Source organism: Mytilus galloprovincialis, chromosome 5 (assembly GCF_965363235.1).
Source record: "Mytilus galloprovincialis chromosome 5, xbMytGall1.hap1.1, whole genome shotgun sequence".
NCBI classification, from domain to species: domain Eukaryota; kingdom Metazoa; phylum Mollusca; class Bivalvia; order Mytilida; family Mytilidae; genus Mytilus; species Mytilus galloprovincialis.
The window spans coordinates 73,658,988-73,674,520 of NC_134842.1; the positions used below are offsets into that span (position 1 = coordinate 73,658,988).

Here is a 15,533-nt window from a genome sequence, read left to right on the forward strand (position 1 = left end):
GGATTTAATAAATAAAATTATTAACTATTTTTCAGGCCGTTGGTAAAATCTACTCTGGTCTGTGCCAGTGTGGTGCCTGGGGTTGTTTTGATGAGTTTAATCGTATTGACGTGTCTGTACTGTCTGTCATCTCAACACAGTTAAAAACCATTCAAAATGGTCTCATCATGAAACTGAAGAGGTTCCATGTAAGTAGTGTACACACTTAGTTTATAGTGCATTAAATGTTTCATGGTATTGTGTATCATGACATGGTTGAAGTTATTTCTTTTCATGATATTTAGTATTATGACAATGCAGAGTATATTTCTTATGTCAATTTTATAGCATTACACATATTGAGTATCAGTAATTCGCCGTTTCAGAATCTAATGCATCCTGGGTAATATTTTCAAAAGCATACACCAAAGCGTTTTGATTGGTTTAAAACGTTATAAACAATGGAAATTCAACCAATGACGTAACGTTATTTTCACTTTGGGGTACGAATAATGAAATTACCCATGATGCTTTAGATTCTGAAACGGCCAATTGTTATGTATTTTGATGGTTTCACATTTCATGCAGTGCATAGTTTAATAACTCAATACAACATGCTGCAACTGCTAAATATCTGACGACACAGCAGGGCTTTTCATTCTAAACTTTTTTGTGTTATTGTCAATATATCAGTAGTTATTTTGATAAAAAAGAATTTTAAGTAAAGAATGATTATTAGGTTGCAAATTACATGGATAAGTTATCTTATACCAAGTATGAATATGATGGCCAATTTTATATTTCATCTTTGCTTTTCTATGATTATGTAAAATTTATTTCATTTATGAATTATTTTTCCTGTTGAGTGTTATTTTAAGTTAAGATTTTAACCCTCCTATTGATAACTTCTTGATATTTGATTATTTTGTTTAAACAGTTTGAAGGACAGGAGATTAGCCTTGATTTACGTGTTGGTATCTTCATCACTATGAACCCCGGATACGCTGGACGTACAGAATTACCAGAGTCAGTGAAAGCATTGTTCCGTCCCGTTGTCGTCATCGTACCCGATTTACAGCAAATCTGTGAAATCATGTTGTTCTCCGAAGGTTTCCTTCTAGCTAAGGTTCTGGCTAAGAAGATGACAGTGTTATACAAACTGGCTAAAGAACAATTGTCTAAACAGTACCATTATGATTTTGGTCTGAGAGCTTTGAAGTCTGTGCTTGTCATGGCTGGTGAATTAAAGAGAGGCTCTGCTGAACTCCCAGAGGTAAATTATTCCAAGAGCAGTATAAGACCATTATTATTTTGGCCATGGACACAGGAATATTACAATGACATACATGAAAAACAGCATAATTTAAGGTTTTATCGGATTTCAAAAATGGTTTTTCAAACTATATGCATCCAACTATGAAAAGTAAAGTAGGAGTTTGAGGGCATTTTTTTTATTGGCACAACATGTATAAAACTAGTGGATTCTAAATATCTGATAGAAAGTTAAAAAAAAAAAAAAGAAAAAAAAAGGAGCAAACATCTTAAGAATATTCTAAAAATATCAGCTTGTTGCATGTCCAAAATTCAAATAAAGACATATAAACCATCAATATTTTGTACCTACAATGAAAAATGAAGAAAAATAAATACCAAAATAATATCTTCTGACTTTTTCCTTTTCTTTAAAATAAAAGAATTTGAATGATTTAGATTTATGTATTATTTTATAGGATGTAGTGTTGATGAGAGCTTTAAGAGACATGAACTTACCTAAGTTTGTGTTTGAGGATGTGCCACTATTCTTAGGATTGATTGGTGATCTGTTCCCTGGCTTAGACTGCCCACGTGTCAGATATCCTAACTTCAATGATGCTGTGGAGGCTGTCTTGGAGGACAATGGATACCAGTTACTACCAATACAGGTAACCAGTTTGAACTGTGGCCAAATGCAGAAAATTTGTGTATTCTGGATTTGCTTTGATATGCATTTAGAATCTAAGTGTTACTGATTCTTTGACTTAGAAAATTTAAAGGCTAGTAGTAGATTTTTAAAGGTGTTTTCAAATAAAAGATAGTTTTGAACCAACTTAAATATTTATATACTGATTTCTTTCATCTTAAAACCAAAAAGTTGTAAACAAATATACATTTTTTTGCTCCAATTGTATTCAAATCAGCATTAAGAAATAGAAATATTTATTTTTACTCTGTATTGATTTGACAGGTTGACAAGGTTGTACAGTTGTACGAGACCATGATGACTCGTCACACCACCATGATTGTTGGGCCGACAGGAGGAGGAAAATCTGTTGTTATAAATACACTGGCACAGTCACAAACAAAGTAAGTCCATCAGGGGCCACACATCTTTCATTTGAACTTCGATATAACCAAAAAACATTTGCACTGGAGGCAAGACCATGAGGGAGTTATTAAATCAGTTATCTGTAAAGGACAACAACCCGACCGGAGAGCAGAAAACAGCTGAAAGCCACCAATGGGTCTTCAACACAGCAAGAAAATCCAACACAGAGGCGTGCTTGAGCTGGCGCCTAAACAAAAATGTGTACTAGTTCAGTGATAATGGACATCATACTAAACTTAAACCCAAAAATATATAAATGAACTAAAATTAAAAATCATACAAGACTTAAAAAGGCCATAAGCTCTTGACTTGGGACAGGCGCAAAAATGCTCAGGGTTAAACATGTTTTGTGAGATCTCAAACCTCCCTCTATACCTTTAACCAATGAATAAGATGATAAAATTATTAATTCATGTACATATATTTAATTGCCTGATAACTATTGCCTCTTTTAATTATTTTTGTTATCTTGTTTTAGGTTAGGAACATCCACAAAACTCTTTGTAATTAATCCTAAGGACAGAAGTGTGATAGACCTGTATGGTATACTGGACCCAATCACCAGAGATTGGACTGATGGTCTGCTGTCAAACATCTTCAGAGAAATGAACAGACCCACAGACAAAAATGAAAGGAAGTACATCGTATATGATGGAGATGTTGATGCATTATGGGTAGAGAACATGAACTCTGTGATGGACGACAATAGGTTGATGACCTTAGCCAATGGTGAACGTATCAGGTTACAGAAACATTGTGCTATGTTGTTTGAGGTAAGATAATTCTTCAAGAAAAAGAGGGGGAACTTTCTAGGTAGGGGATTAGGGTTGAATATATAAGGTTTTGTCATGTTGTTAAAGCTAAAAAGATTCTTCCAAGAAAACAAAAATCAAAGATCCCAAAGGGTGATAAAGAATCGTTAATTGAAAAGAAAAAACTAACATCTGTACACAAAACTATGGATTGAGCAAAATATATTCTGTCCGTTCAATGGATTTTAAAATGTGCATGAAAATATGAATAAAGGAAAAAGGAAAAACAACAATCTTCTGAGCTGGGTCCAATAGATATCAGCCTTATATACATGTACATGAACTAAGACTTTGATTGATTTTGGAACATTCAAATACGGAATAAAAGATGAATATTATAGATATAGGAAGATGTGGTATGAGTGCCAATGAGACAACTCTTTAGTATGTTTTGTAGGGTTTTTAGTATACCAACTCAATTTTCAAACAGTTGCAGACTTCGCATAGAGATTTTTTAACCAGAAATAAGTTACCCGATGTATTGATATTCATTTGCATACGAGTGATATCTATCCAAAGCAGCTAATCTTTTGACTGTTTAATTTTGAAGTGAAGTGCATTTGAGTTCACCTCCAACTAAAAATGATGTAAAATATTCACTAATAGCATAGCAGATATAAATTGACAATTTTGATTATAGGTATTTGATCTCCAGTATGCCTCTCCAGCTACAGTATCTAGATGTGGTATGGTTTACGTGGATCCAAAGAATCTTGGCTATGATCCATTCTGGTACAAATGGATAAACTCTCGACAGTCTAAGCTGGAGAAAGATGAGTTTCAAAGACTTTATGATAAATATGTACCCTGTCTGATCGACATGGTGGTAGAAGGTCTGGTGGATGGTCGACAGGGAGAAAAGATGAAGACAATCATACCACTCACAAATCTTAATATGGTAGGTCAAAAATCTATAACACTTTCATTGATAAATATGTACCCTGTCTGATTGACATGGTGGTTGAAGATCTGGTTGACGGTCGACAGGGAGAAAAGATGAAGACAATATTACCCCTCACAAATCTTAATATGGTAGGTCAAAGGTTATCAAGGCAATCTGTTGTTAAATACTGGTACCTTACTTCGATATTTATCATTACTAATTAGAAACAATATGTAGTTTGTTGAGATTGATGTAAAGATTATAAGTTTTTATAACCATTTTGTGTTTCGGCTTCCCTACATACCCTATATATTCATCCCTACCACAACACATTATATGGACATTTTTGTGGTTAAGCTCTGTTAAGGTCCAGAGCATATCCCTTTCAAATCTTTGGGAAATTTTTGAAAAAATGAAATTATTTTATCTTTCTATCGATGTCATATTTTTTCTGCTATGAGACAGGAAACGTGTTGACTTATTTTTGTTTTTGTATATAGGTTAGACAACTGAGTAAGATGTTAGATGCTCTGGTAACTAAGGAGGTGACGGAAGCTGACGAGCTGGAATGTTATTTCCTCGAGGCATTGTACTGGTCAATCGGCGCTGGACTACTGGAGGACGGTCGATTGAAGTTTGATGCACAAGTCAGAACCTTGGCCGCACTTCAACAGGTCAAAGATGAAGATAAAACTTATGCAGGAATGGGTAAGTCAGACCCCCTGCAGTTGTAAACATTTGAGTACTTGCACTTAAATATTAACCAATCAAAACACTGGATTTGGTGTTTCTAACACAAATTGTGTACTTCAAGTACTGATTAAAGTTTTTATGACCGAGAGCCCTTTTGAAATTAACATTGGTTTGACAATAGATATATTGTGCCCTTGAAGAGATTATATAATATAGTTAAACCTGGTTTAAAGGCAGCCTCGATAAAGTAAAAACCTGTAATTTCAGGTCTTTCTCTTCTTAATTCTCTGTAGCAGTAAATGTAGTATACATTTTTAATCTCAAATCAAATCAAAGGTCACTTCTCAAGGTCAGTCTTCTCTACTCCTGATTTTTGACTGAAGTATATGAGTGCCAAAGGTTCAACTCTCAAACCAAGTCATAATTTATTAACGTAAACCATTATAGGTCAAGGTAAGGCCTCCAACACAGAGCCTTGGCTCACACTGAACAGCAAGAAATATAAAGGGCCTCAAAATTACTAGTGTAAAACCATTCAAATGGGAAAACCAACGGCCTAATCTATATAAAAAACTATTTAGATTTTTGAATTGATCTATATTGTAGGTATATGTGTAATAAATTGACAACTGAAAGTTCAATAATGATGTATCTTACAGAAAATTTTCGAAAACTTATTTGCATATTGATGTGAATGTAGAATATGCATTGTTATTTTAGCTAAGAAACGCAGTAATAAGTATCTAGGTATGTTCGACACTCAATGTTCCAATATTTCACTTTTTTTTTTAGTCCCAATAATTTTATCCAAACATTTTTGTTCCTCACATTTATGGAAAAGGAAAGAAAGATAAGACCACATATTAAATTATACTTGTATGTTTATTTCCAAACTGCTTTATTTTATTTTATATTTTTCTAATTTATTGGGAAGTTTTACATGGCCACAGAACCATAATTTCTCACATTGCAAATTTTGATTAATTTATTTTTGTATAAGGGATACACAGTTTGATATTTGCAGCATATTATATTGTTCTGGTTTAAATAGTACTTTTTTTTGTGAAGGCTTTAAAAGGTCATAAAAGATTAGAGCTTTTTGTACTTCAATATGAAAATAAGAAGATTTGGTATGATTGCCTTTGAGACAACTATCCACAAGAGATCAAATGACATAGAAGTATGCAACTATATATGGGTCACTGTTAAAAATATTTTTAGCAGTGTTTTCTCAGAACAGTTCACAGAATAGGGCTAATTTTATAGAGATAAAAACCAAAAAATGGTTTTTCACAGAATATGGCTGATTTTATAGAGATAAAAAACAAAATGGTTTTAGTACAAAAAGGAATCAATTCATTAAGAAGAAAGACAACGAAAAGTTTTCAGATGTATAAATGTATAACATTAAGGCATATTCAGGGAACCAAGAAAGGATTCAACAACAAAAAATCACTGAAATCAATACAATATTATAGCTTAGAAAGTCCCATAACTCATATTTTAAACATTAGCATACTGTAGATTAATTGTTATTTGATGGATACCAATATTGTGGGTACAGGTGAAACACGAAGTTCATAGAAAGGCACATTTTCTATTAGGATGTTAACAGACTTGGCCAAATCACAGAATCAAAAATCCACGAAAAATGCAAGTTTTCCTAAATCTACGAAAATTAGTATCCCACAAAAATAATCTAAACCACAATTATTTCCACCAGGTGAACTACCTACCACTCAGCCATCTTTGTTTGAGTACTTCTGGGATAGCGAACAGAAAAAATGGATGCCATGGGCACAGAAAGTACCAAAGTATATACATGATCCCGTCAAGAAGTACAACGAAATATTAGTACCCACCGTTGATACTGTCCGTACCACTTGGTTGTTAGAGCTGATGGTTGGAATCAAACAACCAGTTGTGTTAGTTGGTGAAACTGGAACATCTAAAACAGCTACAACAGCTAACTTCCTCAGAACGCTGGACTCAGAAACACACGTAAGTGTAATGTTATTAAATTGCTTATTTGAGAATTGTTACTGGAAGCTTGTCTTGAAGAATTTTTTTTGTGTCGTTGAATGAAAGTTACATGTGAAACATAAAGTCAGTTTTTATTTGAAAAGGGAAAGACAGATGTTTAAGGCTGATAAATAGTTTTTAAATTTTGTTATTCATTTGCCTTCATAATTTTTTTAAACAGGAAATAATTGAGAAAGACAGTGACAAACTGATCTCAGGATATGTTAGTAATTTGTAGAGGTTATTCAGATTTTAGAGGGTGTTCAGATTTTAGAGGGTATTCAGATTTTAAAGGGTATTCAGAATTTAGATGGTATTCAGGTTTAAGAGGGTATTCAGATATTAGTTAGTCATTTATATATTTACTATGGTTGATGGTTATTCAGATATGTATGGTTGAATAAGACTAAAAACAGTTAATACTGTGAAAGTACTTTTATTCGTGGGGTACCAATTTTCGTGGTTTTCGTGGATGACTTTATCCACGAATTTAAGTGTCCAACGAAATAAAACAACCATTGTCCAAATCAAGACATGGAATGATCCCTACGAAGGTTTGACTACTGATATGATCTAGAGAATATATTAAATAACCTCGAATCGAAGAATATTTTAATAGCAGTCACAGAACATTTCAGAACTACAACTGCATGCAGGATTATACCCATTTAATCTTTTATAACCTTAACTATACAACTTTTGATCTTTTAATTCTCATAAAATTATTATTTTTCGATGAAAGTCAGATTTTCAATATTGATATGCTAGTATGATAAAGTGTTCATTTTCTATCCTAATAGTTCTCGGACATATGGGAAATAATAATTTTATGCTGGGCTTGATTTTGATAAGAATTATTTGACAATTCAAGATAGGTTTATGGCATTTGTTTATGATACTGATTTCTTACTTAATATGTTGATCACTTTATCTTAATTAGTGTTGTCATTACGATTTACACGGGTCAATGTTTACTTTGTAATTACTTCAATCGAGACTATTTGTAACCTTCGTTTCTAAAGGCTGTAATTTTTCAATTTTCAATTTAGAAAACTTAAATCCATGAATTTAAAAACCCACGAATATGTAAATATTGCTCAAACCACGAAAATTGATACCCACGAATTAAAGTACTTTCACAGTAGCTTAAACACTCATGTGAATTATGAGTTGGTCTGTCACAGAAATACTTGATTTGATCCTTTTACTCGTACACAGCTAAGGACGATTCCAGAATAATTGTGCATCATACATATAAAAGCTATAAGCCCCCATCAACTAGGTGGGGGTTAGATAATATCATGGTTTTTGTTGATATGGTGGTCTATGGCAACCAACCATTTCTTTTATTTTGATCTACTGGAAAATCTGTAATAGAGCTGCAGGGAAATGTAAAAATTTAGGTGGTAATGTTTTGGAAGTAGTATTGTAGTGGGAATAGAGGTATAGCTTAATTTTAGATAAATAATTAACACAGAAGTTTCAATATAGAGAAGAAAATGTTTGATACAATTTAATGTTAATAACGATCTACTGGATTTAATGATATTCATGGGATACCAAATTTTTGTGGATTTATGGGGTACAGGAAAATTCAGTTATGAATAAGTTGATGTGAAAATGCACTATACTCCAAAAAAAATTACAATGAAAATAACTATAGAAATATAAGATATTAAGCAAGATTTACAAAATGGTTTGCTAAATTAATCTTTTATAGAAAAAAATAAGGTAAACTGGTTCTATTTTTTTTAACATGATGAAAATGCCCAATAGGTTACTATTTAGAAATAGTTGAAAACAGGATCGTCAAAGTTTGTAAATATGACTGTTTATATTTGTAGTTGTTGTTGAACATGAACTTCTCCAGTAGGACCACATCACTGGATGTACAGCGTAACTTGGAGGCCAATGTAGAGAAAAGGACCAAAGACACGTATGGTCCTCCTCCAGGCAGGAGACTTCTTATCTTTATTGATGACATGAACATGCCTCAGGTAAATAAATATTACAAACACTTAGGGTACTCCTCCAGGCAGGAGACTACTTATCTTTATTGATGACATGAACATGCCGCAGGTAAACAAATATTACAAACACTTTGGGTCCTCCACCAGGCAGGAGACTACTTATCTTTATTGATGACATGAACATGTCTTAGGTAAACAAATAATACAAACACTTTGGGTCCTCCCCCAGGCAGGAGACTACTTATCTTTATTGATGACATGAACATGCCTCAGGTAAACAAATATTACAAACACTTAGGATCCTCCCCCAGGCAGGAGACTACTTATCTTTATTGATGACATGAACATGCCTCAGGTAAACAAATATTACAAACACTTTGGGTCCTCCACCAGGCAGGAGACTACTTATCTTTATTGATGACATGAACATGCCTCAGGTAAACAAATATTACAAACACTTTGGGTCCTCCACCAGGCAGGAGACTACTTATCTTTATTGATGACATGAACATGCCTCAGGTAAACAAATATTACAAACACTTAGGGTACTCCTCCAGGCAGGAGACTACTTATCTTTATTGATGACATGAACATGCCTCAGGTAAACAAATATTACAAACACTTAGGGTACTCCTCCAGGCAGGAGACTACTTATCTTTATTGATGACATGAACATGCCTCAGGTAAACAAATATTACAAACACTTAGGGTACTCCTCCAGGCAGGAGACTACTTATCTTTATTGATGACATGAACATGCCTCAGGTAAACAAATATTACAAACACTTAGGGTACTCCTCCAGGCAGGAGACTACTTATCTTTATTGATGACATGAACATGCCTCAGGTAAACAAATATTACAAACACTTAGGGTACTCCTCCAGGCAGGAGACTACTTATCTTTATTGATGACATGAACATGCCTCAGGTAAATAAATATTACAAACACTTAGGGTACTCCTCCAGGCAGGATACTACTTATCTTTATTGATGACATGAACATGCCTCAGGTAAACAAATATTACAAACACTTAGGGTACTCCTCCAGGCAGGAGACTACTTATCTTTATTGATGACATGAACATGCCACAGGTAAACAAATATTACAAACACTTAGGATCCTCCCCCAGGCAGGAGACTACTTATCTTTATTGATGACATGAACATGCCTCAGGTAAACAAATATTACAAACACTTTGGGTCCTCCACCAGGCAGGAGACTACTTATCTTTATTGATGACATGAACATGCCTCAGGTAAACAAATATTACAAACACTTTGGGTCCTCCACCAGGCAGGAGACTACTTATCTTTATTGATGACATGAACATGCCTCAGGTAAACAAATATTACAAACACTTAGGGTACTCCTCCAGGCAGGAGACTACTTATCTTTATTGATGACATGAACATGCCTCAGGTAAACAAATATTACAAACACTTAGGGTACTCCTCCAGGCAGGAGACTACTTATCTTTATTGATGACATGAACATGCCTCAGGTAAACAAATATTACAAACACTTAGGGTACTCCTCCAGGCAGGAGACTACTTATCTTTATTGATGACATGAACATGCCTCAGGTAAACAAATATTACAAACACTTAGGGTACTCCTCCAGGCAGGAGACTACTTATCTTTATTGATGACATGAACATGCCTCAGGTAAACAAATATTACAAACACTTAGGGTACTCCTCCAGGCAGGAGACTACTTATCTTTATTGATGACATGAACATGCCTCAGGTAAATAAATATTACAAACACTTAGGGTACTCCTCCAGGCAGGATACTACTTATCTTTATTGATGACATGAACATGCCTCAGGTAAACAAATATTACAAACACTTAGGGTACTCCTCCAGGCAGGAGACTACTTATCTTTATTGATGACATGAACATGCCACAGGTAAACAAATATTACAAACACTTAGGATCCTCCCCCAGGCAGGAGACTACTTATCTTTATTGATGACATGAACATGCCTCAGGTAAACAAATATTACAAACACTTTGGGTCCTCCACCAGGCAGGAAATTACTTATCTTTATTGATGACATGAACATGCTCAGGTAAACAAATAATACAAACACTTTGGGTCCTCCACCAGGCAGGAAATTACTTATCTTTATTGATGACATGAACATGCCTCAGGTAAACAAATATTACAAACACTTTGGGTCCTCCACCAGGCAGGAGACTACTTATCTTTATTGATGACATGAACATGCTCAGGTAAACAAATAATACAAACACTTTGGGTCCTCCACCAGGCAGGAGACTACTTATCTTTATTGATGACATGAACATGCCTCAGGTAAACAAATATTACAAACACTTTGGGTCCTCCACCAGGCAGGAAATTACTTATCTTTATTGATGACATGAACATGCCTCAGGTAAACAAATATTACAAACACTTTGGGTCCTCCACCAGGCAGGAAATTACTTATCTTTATTGATGACATGAACATGCCTCAGGTAAACAAATATTACAAACACTTTGGGTCCTCCACCAGGCAGGAAATTACTTATCTTTATTGATGACATGAACATGCCTCAGGTAAACAAATATTACAAACACTTTGGGTCCTCCACCAGGCAGGAAATTACTTATCTTTATTGATGACATGAACATGCCTCAGGTAAACAAATAACAGTGATTTTTTTTTATCAACACCACAAATCACTCTCAATAATGAAACTGCAGGAAAAAGTTTACTTTTAAAATTTGTAAAATTGTTTTTTGTTATATTTGTTAATTGATCTGGGTTTTTTTCCTACAGGTTGACACTTATGGAACACAGCAGCCTATTGCTCTATTAAAACTTCTATTAGAGCGTGGAGGTTGTTACGACAGAGGTAAAGATCTGAACTGGAAGAACATGAAGGATATCGGTTACATTGCTGCCATGGGTAAAGCTGGAGGTGGTCGTAACGAAACCGATCCAAGATTTGTGTCGTTGTTCTCCGTGTTTAACATGACATTCCCATCTGATGAGTCATTGTTTCTGATTTACAATTCCATTCTGGTCGGACATTTACAGCCATTTAGTAAAGATATTCAAGATCTAGCTAAAACAATCACCAACATGACAATGTCTCTATACAGGTATGTTTATTTGTGTCAGATTGAACACATGTGATGTTTTATTGACTACATAACATATAAGGGAGATAACTCTTTAAACATGAAAACCAAATTATTGGTAGTCTAGAAATAAGGCATTTTATTATCATGGTTTATACTGTCAAGGCAGACAACATATTTTTCTGTTAAGATTTGATGTTTCAGTTTTGATCAGTTTTCAAATTAAATTAAGTTAAATTCTTGTTTTTGACTCAAATTTGTATTTTAAAATTTTTTCAACTTTTTTAAAAAGAATATTGGGCAATCCACAAAAATGAACACTGACAGTTAAAAGAGCTTACTCAGTATATCATCCACCCCCTGATCTTAAGAATCACCAACTTAGAATTGAGAATGGAAATGGGGAATGTGTCAAAGAGACTACAACCCGACCATAGAACAGACAACAGCCAAAGGCCACCAATGGGTCTTAAATGCAGCGAGAAATTCCCCACCTGGAGATGGGCCTCAGCTGGCCCCTAAATAAAAATGGGTACTAGTTCAGTGAAAATGGACATCATACTAAACTCCAAAACAAATAAATGAACTAAAATATATGGACAAATCATGTCATTTATTTCCTGTATTGTGAAGAATATGTTAACAAACTTGTGACAAATGATTTATTTTGCAGCACTATTGTAAAGGATCTACCACCCACACCATCCAAGTTTCATTATATCTTTAACTTGAGAGATCTGTCAAGGATTTATCATGGACTTTCACTCACTACACCAGACAGATTCTCTAAACCTGAAATATTTGTAAGAGTGTGGAGAAATGAATGCTCTCGCGTTATCTGTGATAGATTGATCAACGAGGAGGATAAGACACACGTCACTGTAAGTTCACCTCTAAAATAGTTGCCACTTTGTTCTTTCTTCCCAGACAGGTTAACCTTTGTTTTATTGCCACCTTTTGAGCCAAATGAAACTTCGGTGTTAGGTGTTATGGTGGCCATGTATTGAAGTAGAAATTTATATAAAAAGCACTTACAATTTGGAAAAGATTGAAGAAACCATTAAAAAGTGAAATGGCCTTTTTATTGTCTTGCCTGCAATAAATTTAAGTGTCAAAGAAGTTAGACTTAAGAGTGTTTTTTTTCTGGCTATGTTTACAATTGTTAAAGTTTGTGATTAGGTCGGACAGGAATGCTCTATGTATTAACAGTTTGACAAAGAAATGCATGTGATATGAACATTATACATTTGTACAGATTGTACTAATTATGGTTGCAGGAATATGTAACTTTATTAAAGGGAATAAATTTTAAGTTACCACAATGGTTCTTAGAACTATTCTGAAATTGGCCACAAACAGTCAAACAACACATAGCAGTAGTTTCTAAGTTTTTTTTCCATGAAAAAAAAAGGCTTAAAGACAACACAATCTGAAATATGATTAAATAACTTGTATCCATTTATTTGATTGTAGGGTTTGATTAAAGCATTGTTGGAGGAAAATTACAAACCACATGTAGAACTAGCTATGCGTGACCCTTGTTTATTTGGAGATTATCGAACGGCCATGGAGGACTCAGAACCTCGTCTGTACGAAGACATACAGGATTATGATGCTGCTAAAGCTCTCTTCCAAGAGGTATTTGATAAACTTGATTTCACTTTTTAAATGTATTACTGTAAATTCAGAAATTATTACGTGCATTTATTAGGATTTTTGTAAAATGGACAAATATGCGAGATTAATTATTGCGATGTCAGGAAACTCTGCATACTGATATATGTGTCAGATATAACAATGGGAGTTATTATTGATAAACTCACTCCGTCGCATTATTCGCATTAATAAAAAACCCGCAATAATTTGTGAATTGACATTATATAGATATCTTTACAAACTTCCAAAAGATAAATAATCAGCTTCATCTATATCTGTAAATTAAAATTAAGAATAGAAATGGGGAAATATGTCAAGAGACAAAAACCGTCCAAATAGCAGACAACAGCCGAAGGCCCTCTATATCTGTGTATAGGTGTTTAATCATGACTGTTATCACACTGTTGTTTGAATGCTATCAATATTTCCTATTAGGTGAAAATTGAAATTCTGTTCTGATAGTTCAACAACCAAGGATGGGATGTTCATGGTTATGATATTACTTGATTTATTTCACTTGACTGGGCGGAGTTTATCCAGCTCGATCATAATAAACCAGTCCATCTAAAGATAGGTGTTTTAGGATAAACTCATTAATGAAGTGTCCAGTCATTCTTTTGTAAATTCCTTTGAGGTCACTGATAGGTGATTAGAAATCAATAACGATTATAATGGCAATCAACCTTATCACACACATCCTCAAATCGACTGTCCTTATGCAAATGAAAACGTAAGCTCCGCCCGATCAGTTGAAATTACATTGGTAATACCCTTAGAGGATCAAACCAAAGACTTTACAATTGGTACATGTATTTGATGATTTTCCACGTTTAGAAGTAAGAAAAATATATAAGTAGTTTAATATATGTCTTCCTACCTTGTGAGCTAGCATGTTCGGAACATGCCTTAGTGTTTTAGTTCAGTATTAAGGATGTTTGCTGCTCAGTTTCAAAATAAATAACTTTCCATAAAACTAGTATATATTGATAGGGGATTAATATAGGAATCAAAAAAGCCAAAAAAATATATAGGGGTCAATGTGCTTGTTTTCGAGATATTAGCCATTGGAATTTTGACGGGAAAATGTTCTCTCTTGATTTTTCATAGCTTTATCATTGACCAGTTAAAGTTCTCATAAACTATTTAAAAATAAATAAGATTTTAGAAGACTTTTACAAATGGCTTATAATTATACATGTAAAAGATTAATAAAAAGAAAATGGGGGTTCATGGGCAAAATTTTCTAAGGCATTCAAATGGATAAAACCAGAGGGTTTCGAAAATCTGACAAAAGTTCCAAAACATGACAAGCAAACATCCTTAAGTAGAATATCCATGTTATGTATGCTACTTGACATAAAGCCGCCATCAGTTCAACAGTCAATATGATAGGTATGAAATAATAATCCTTATAATAACTTACTTGTCTACTTTTCCTCTGTTTACAGATTTTAGAAGAATATAACGAAAGTAATACCCCTATGAACCTCGTCCTGTTTGACGATGCATTAGAACATTTGACACGTATACATCGTGTTATCCGTATGGACCAAGGTCACGCCCTCTTGGTGGGTGTAGGAGGGAGTGGTAAACAGTCATTATGTAAATTAGCATCATTCACTGCCGGCTGTGAAGTATTTGAGATTCAGCTGAGTAGAGGTTACAACGAGAGCTCCTTCAGGGACGACCTGAAAGTTCTGTATAATAAACTGGGAATAGAGAATAAGAAAGTGGTGTTCCTGTTTACTGATCAACATGTAGCTGAAGAAGGTAGGTCCAAGGATTACATTACATCAGTTACTTATTTAATTGTTTCTAACTAATTGGACCAATTTTACTCATTTAAAAACTAAACAGCACCAGATCAGATAGTTGTAAAGTCAAAGTATTTATTTTGGTCTGACAAAGTTCTGTTTAACACGTTGTTACATGAAAAGATTTGTGATGCAGTAGACTAGAGCCATTACTATGTTACTTGACATCTGGGTCGACAATATATATACAAATTACTACCATTGTGTCACATTGTTGTTTTCTGTGTCATTTTATTCACAATTT

General features: G+C 34.1%; 1 protein-coding gene across 6 annotated transcripts in view; it reads left to right on the plus strand.

The window, feature by feature from the left end:
• The window catches only part of LOC143076396 (dynein axonemal heavy chain 10-like), an 83,761-nt gene that overhangs the window by 40,063 nt on the left and 28,165 nt on the right, over positions 1 to 15,533 (plus strand). For all 6 annotated transcript variants that reach the window (XM_076252141.1, XM_076252142.1, XM_076252143.1 and 3 more), the window contains 13 exons: positions 36 to 188; positions 917 to 1,252; positions 1,710 to 1,901; positions 2,204 to 2,322; positions 2,823 to 3,117; positions 3,797 to 4,054; positions 4,540 to 4,747; positions 6,456 to 6,733; positions 8,599 to 8,751; positions 11,515 to 11,840; positions 12,493 to 12,700; positions 13,293 to 13,457; positions 14,924 to 15,245. In XM_076252141.1, the coding sequence (XP_076108256.1) occupies positions 36 to 188; positions 917 to 1,252; positions 1,710 to 1,901; positions 2,204 to 2,322; positions 2,823 to 3,117; positions 3,797 to 4,054; positions 4,540 to 4,747; positions 6,456 to 6,733; positions 8,599 to 8,751; positions 11,515 to 11,840; positions 12,493 to 12,700; positions 13,293 to 13,457; positions 14,924 to 15,245 (3,013 nt within the window). The remainder of the gene's footprint in view (positions 1 to 35; positions 189 to 916; positions 1,253 to 1,709; positions 1,902 to 2,203; positions 2,323 to 2,822; positions 3,118 to 3,796; positions 4,055 to 4,539; positions 4,748 to 6,455; positions 6,734 to 8,598; positions 8,752 to 11,514; positions 11,841 to 12,492; positions 12,701 to 13,292; positions 13,458 to 14,923; positions 15,246 to 15,533) is intronic.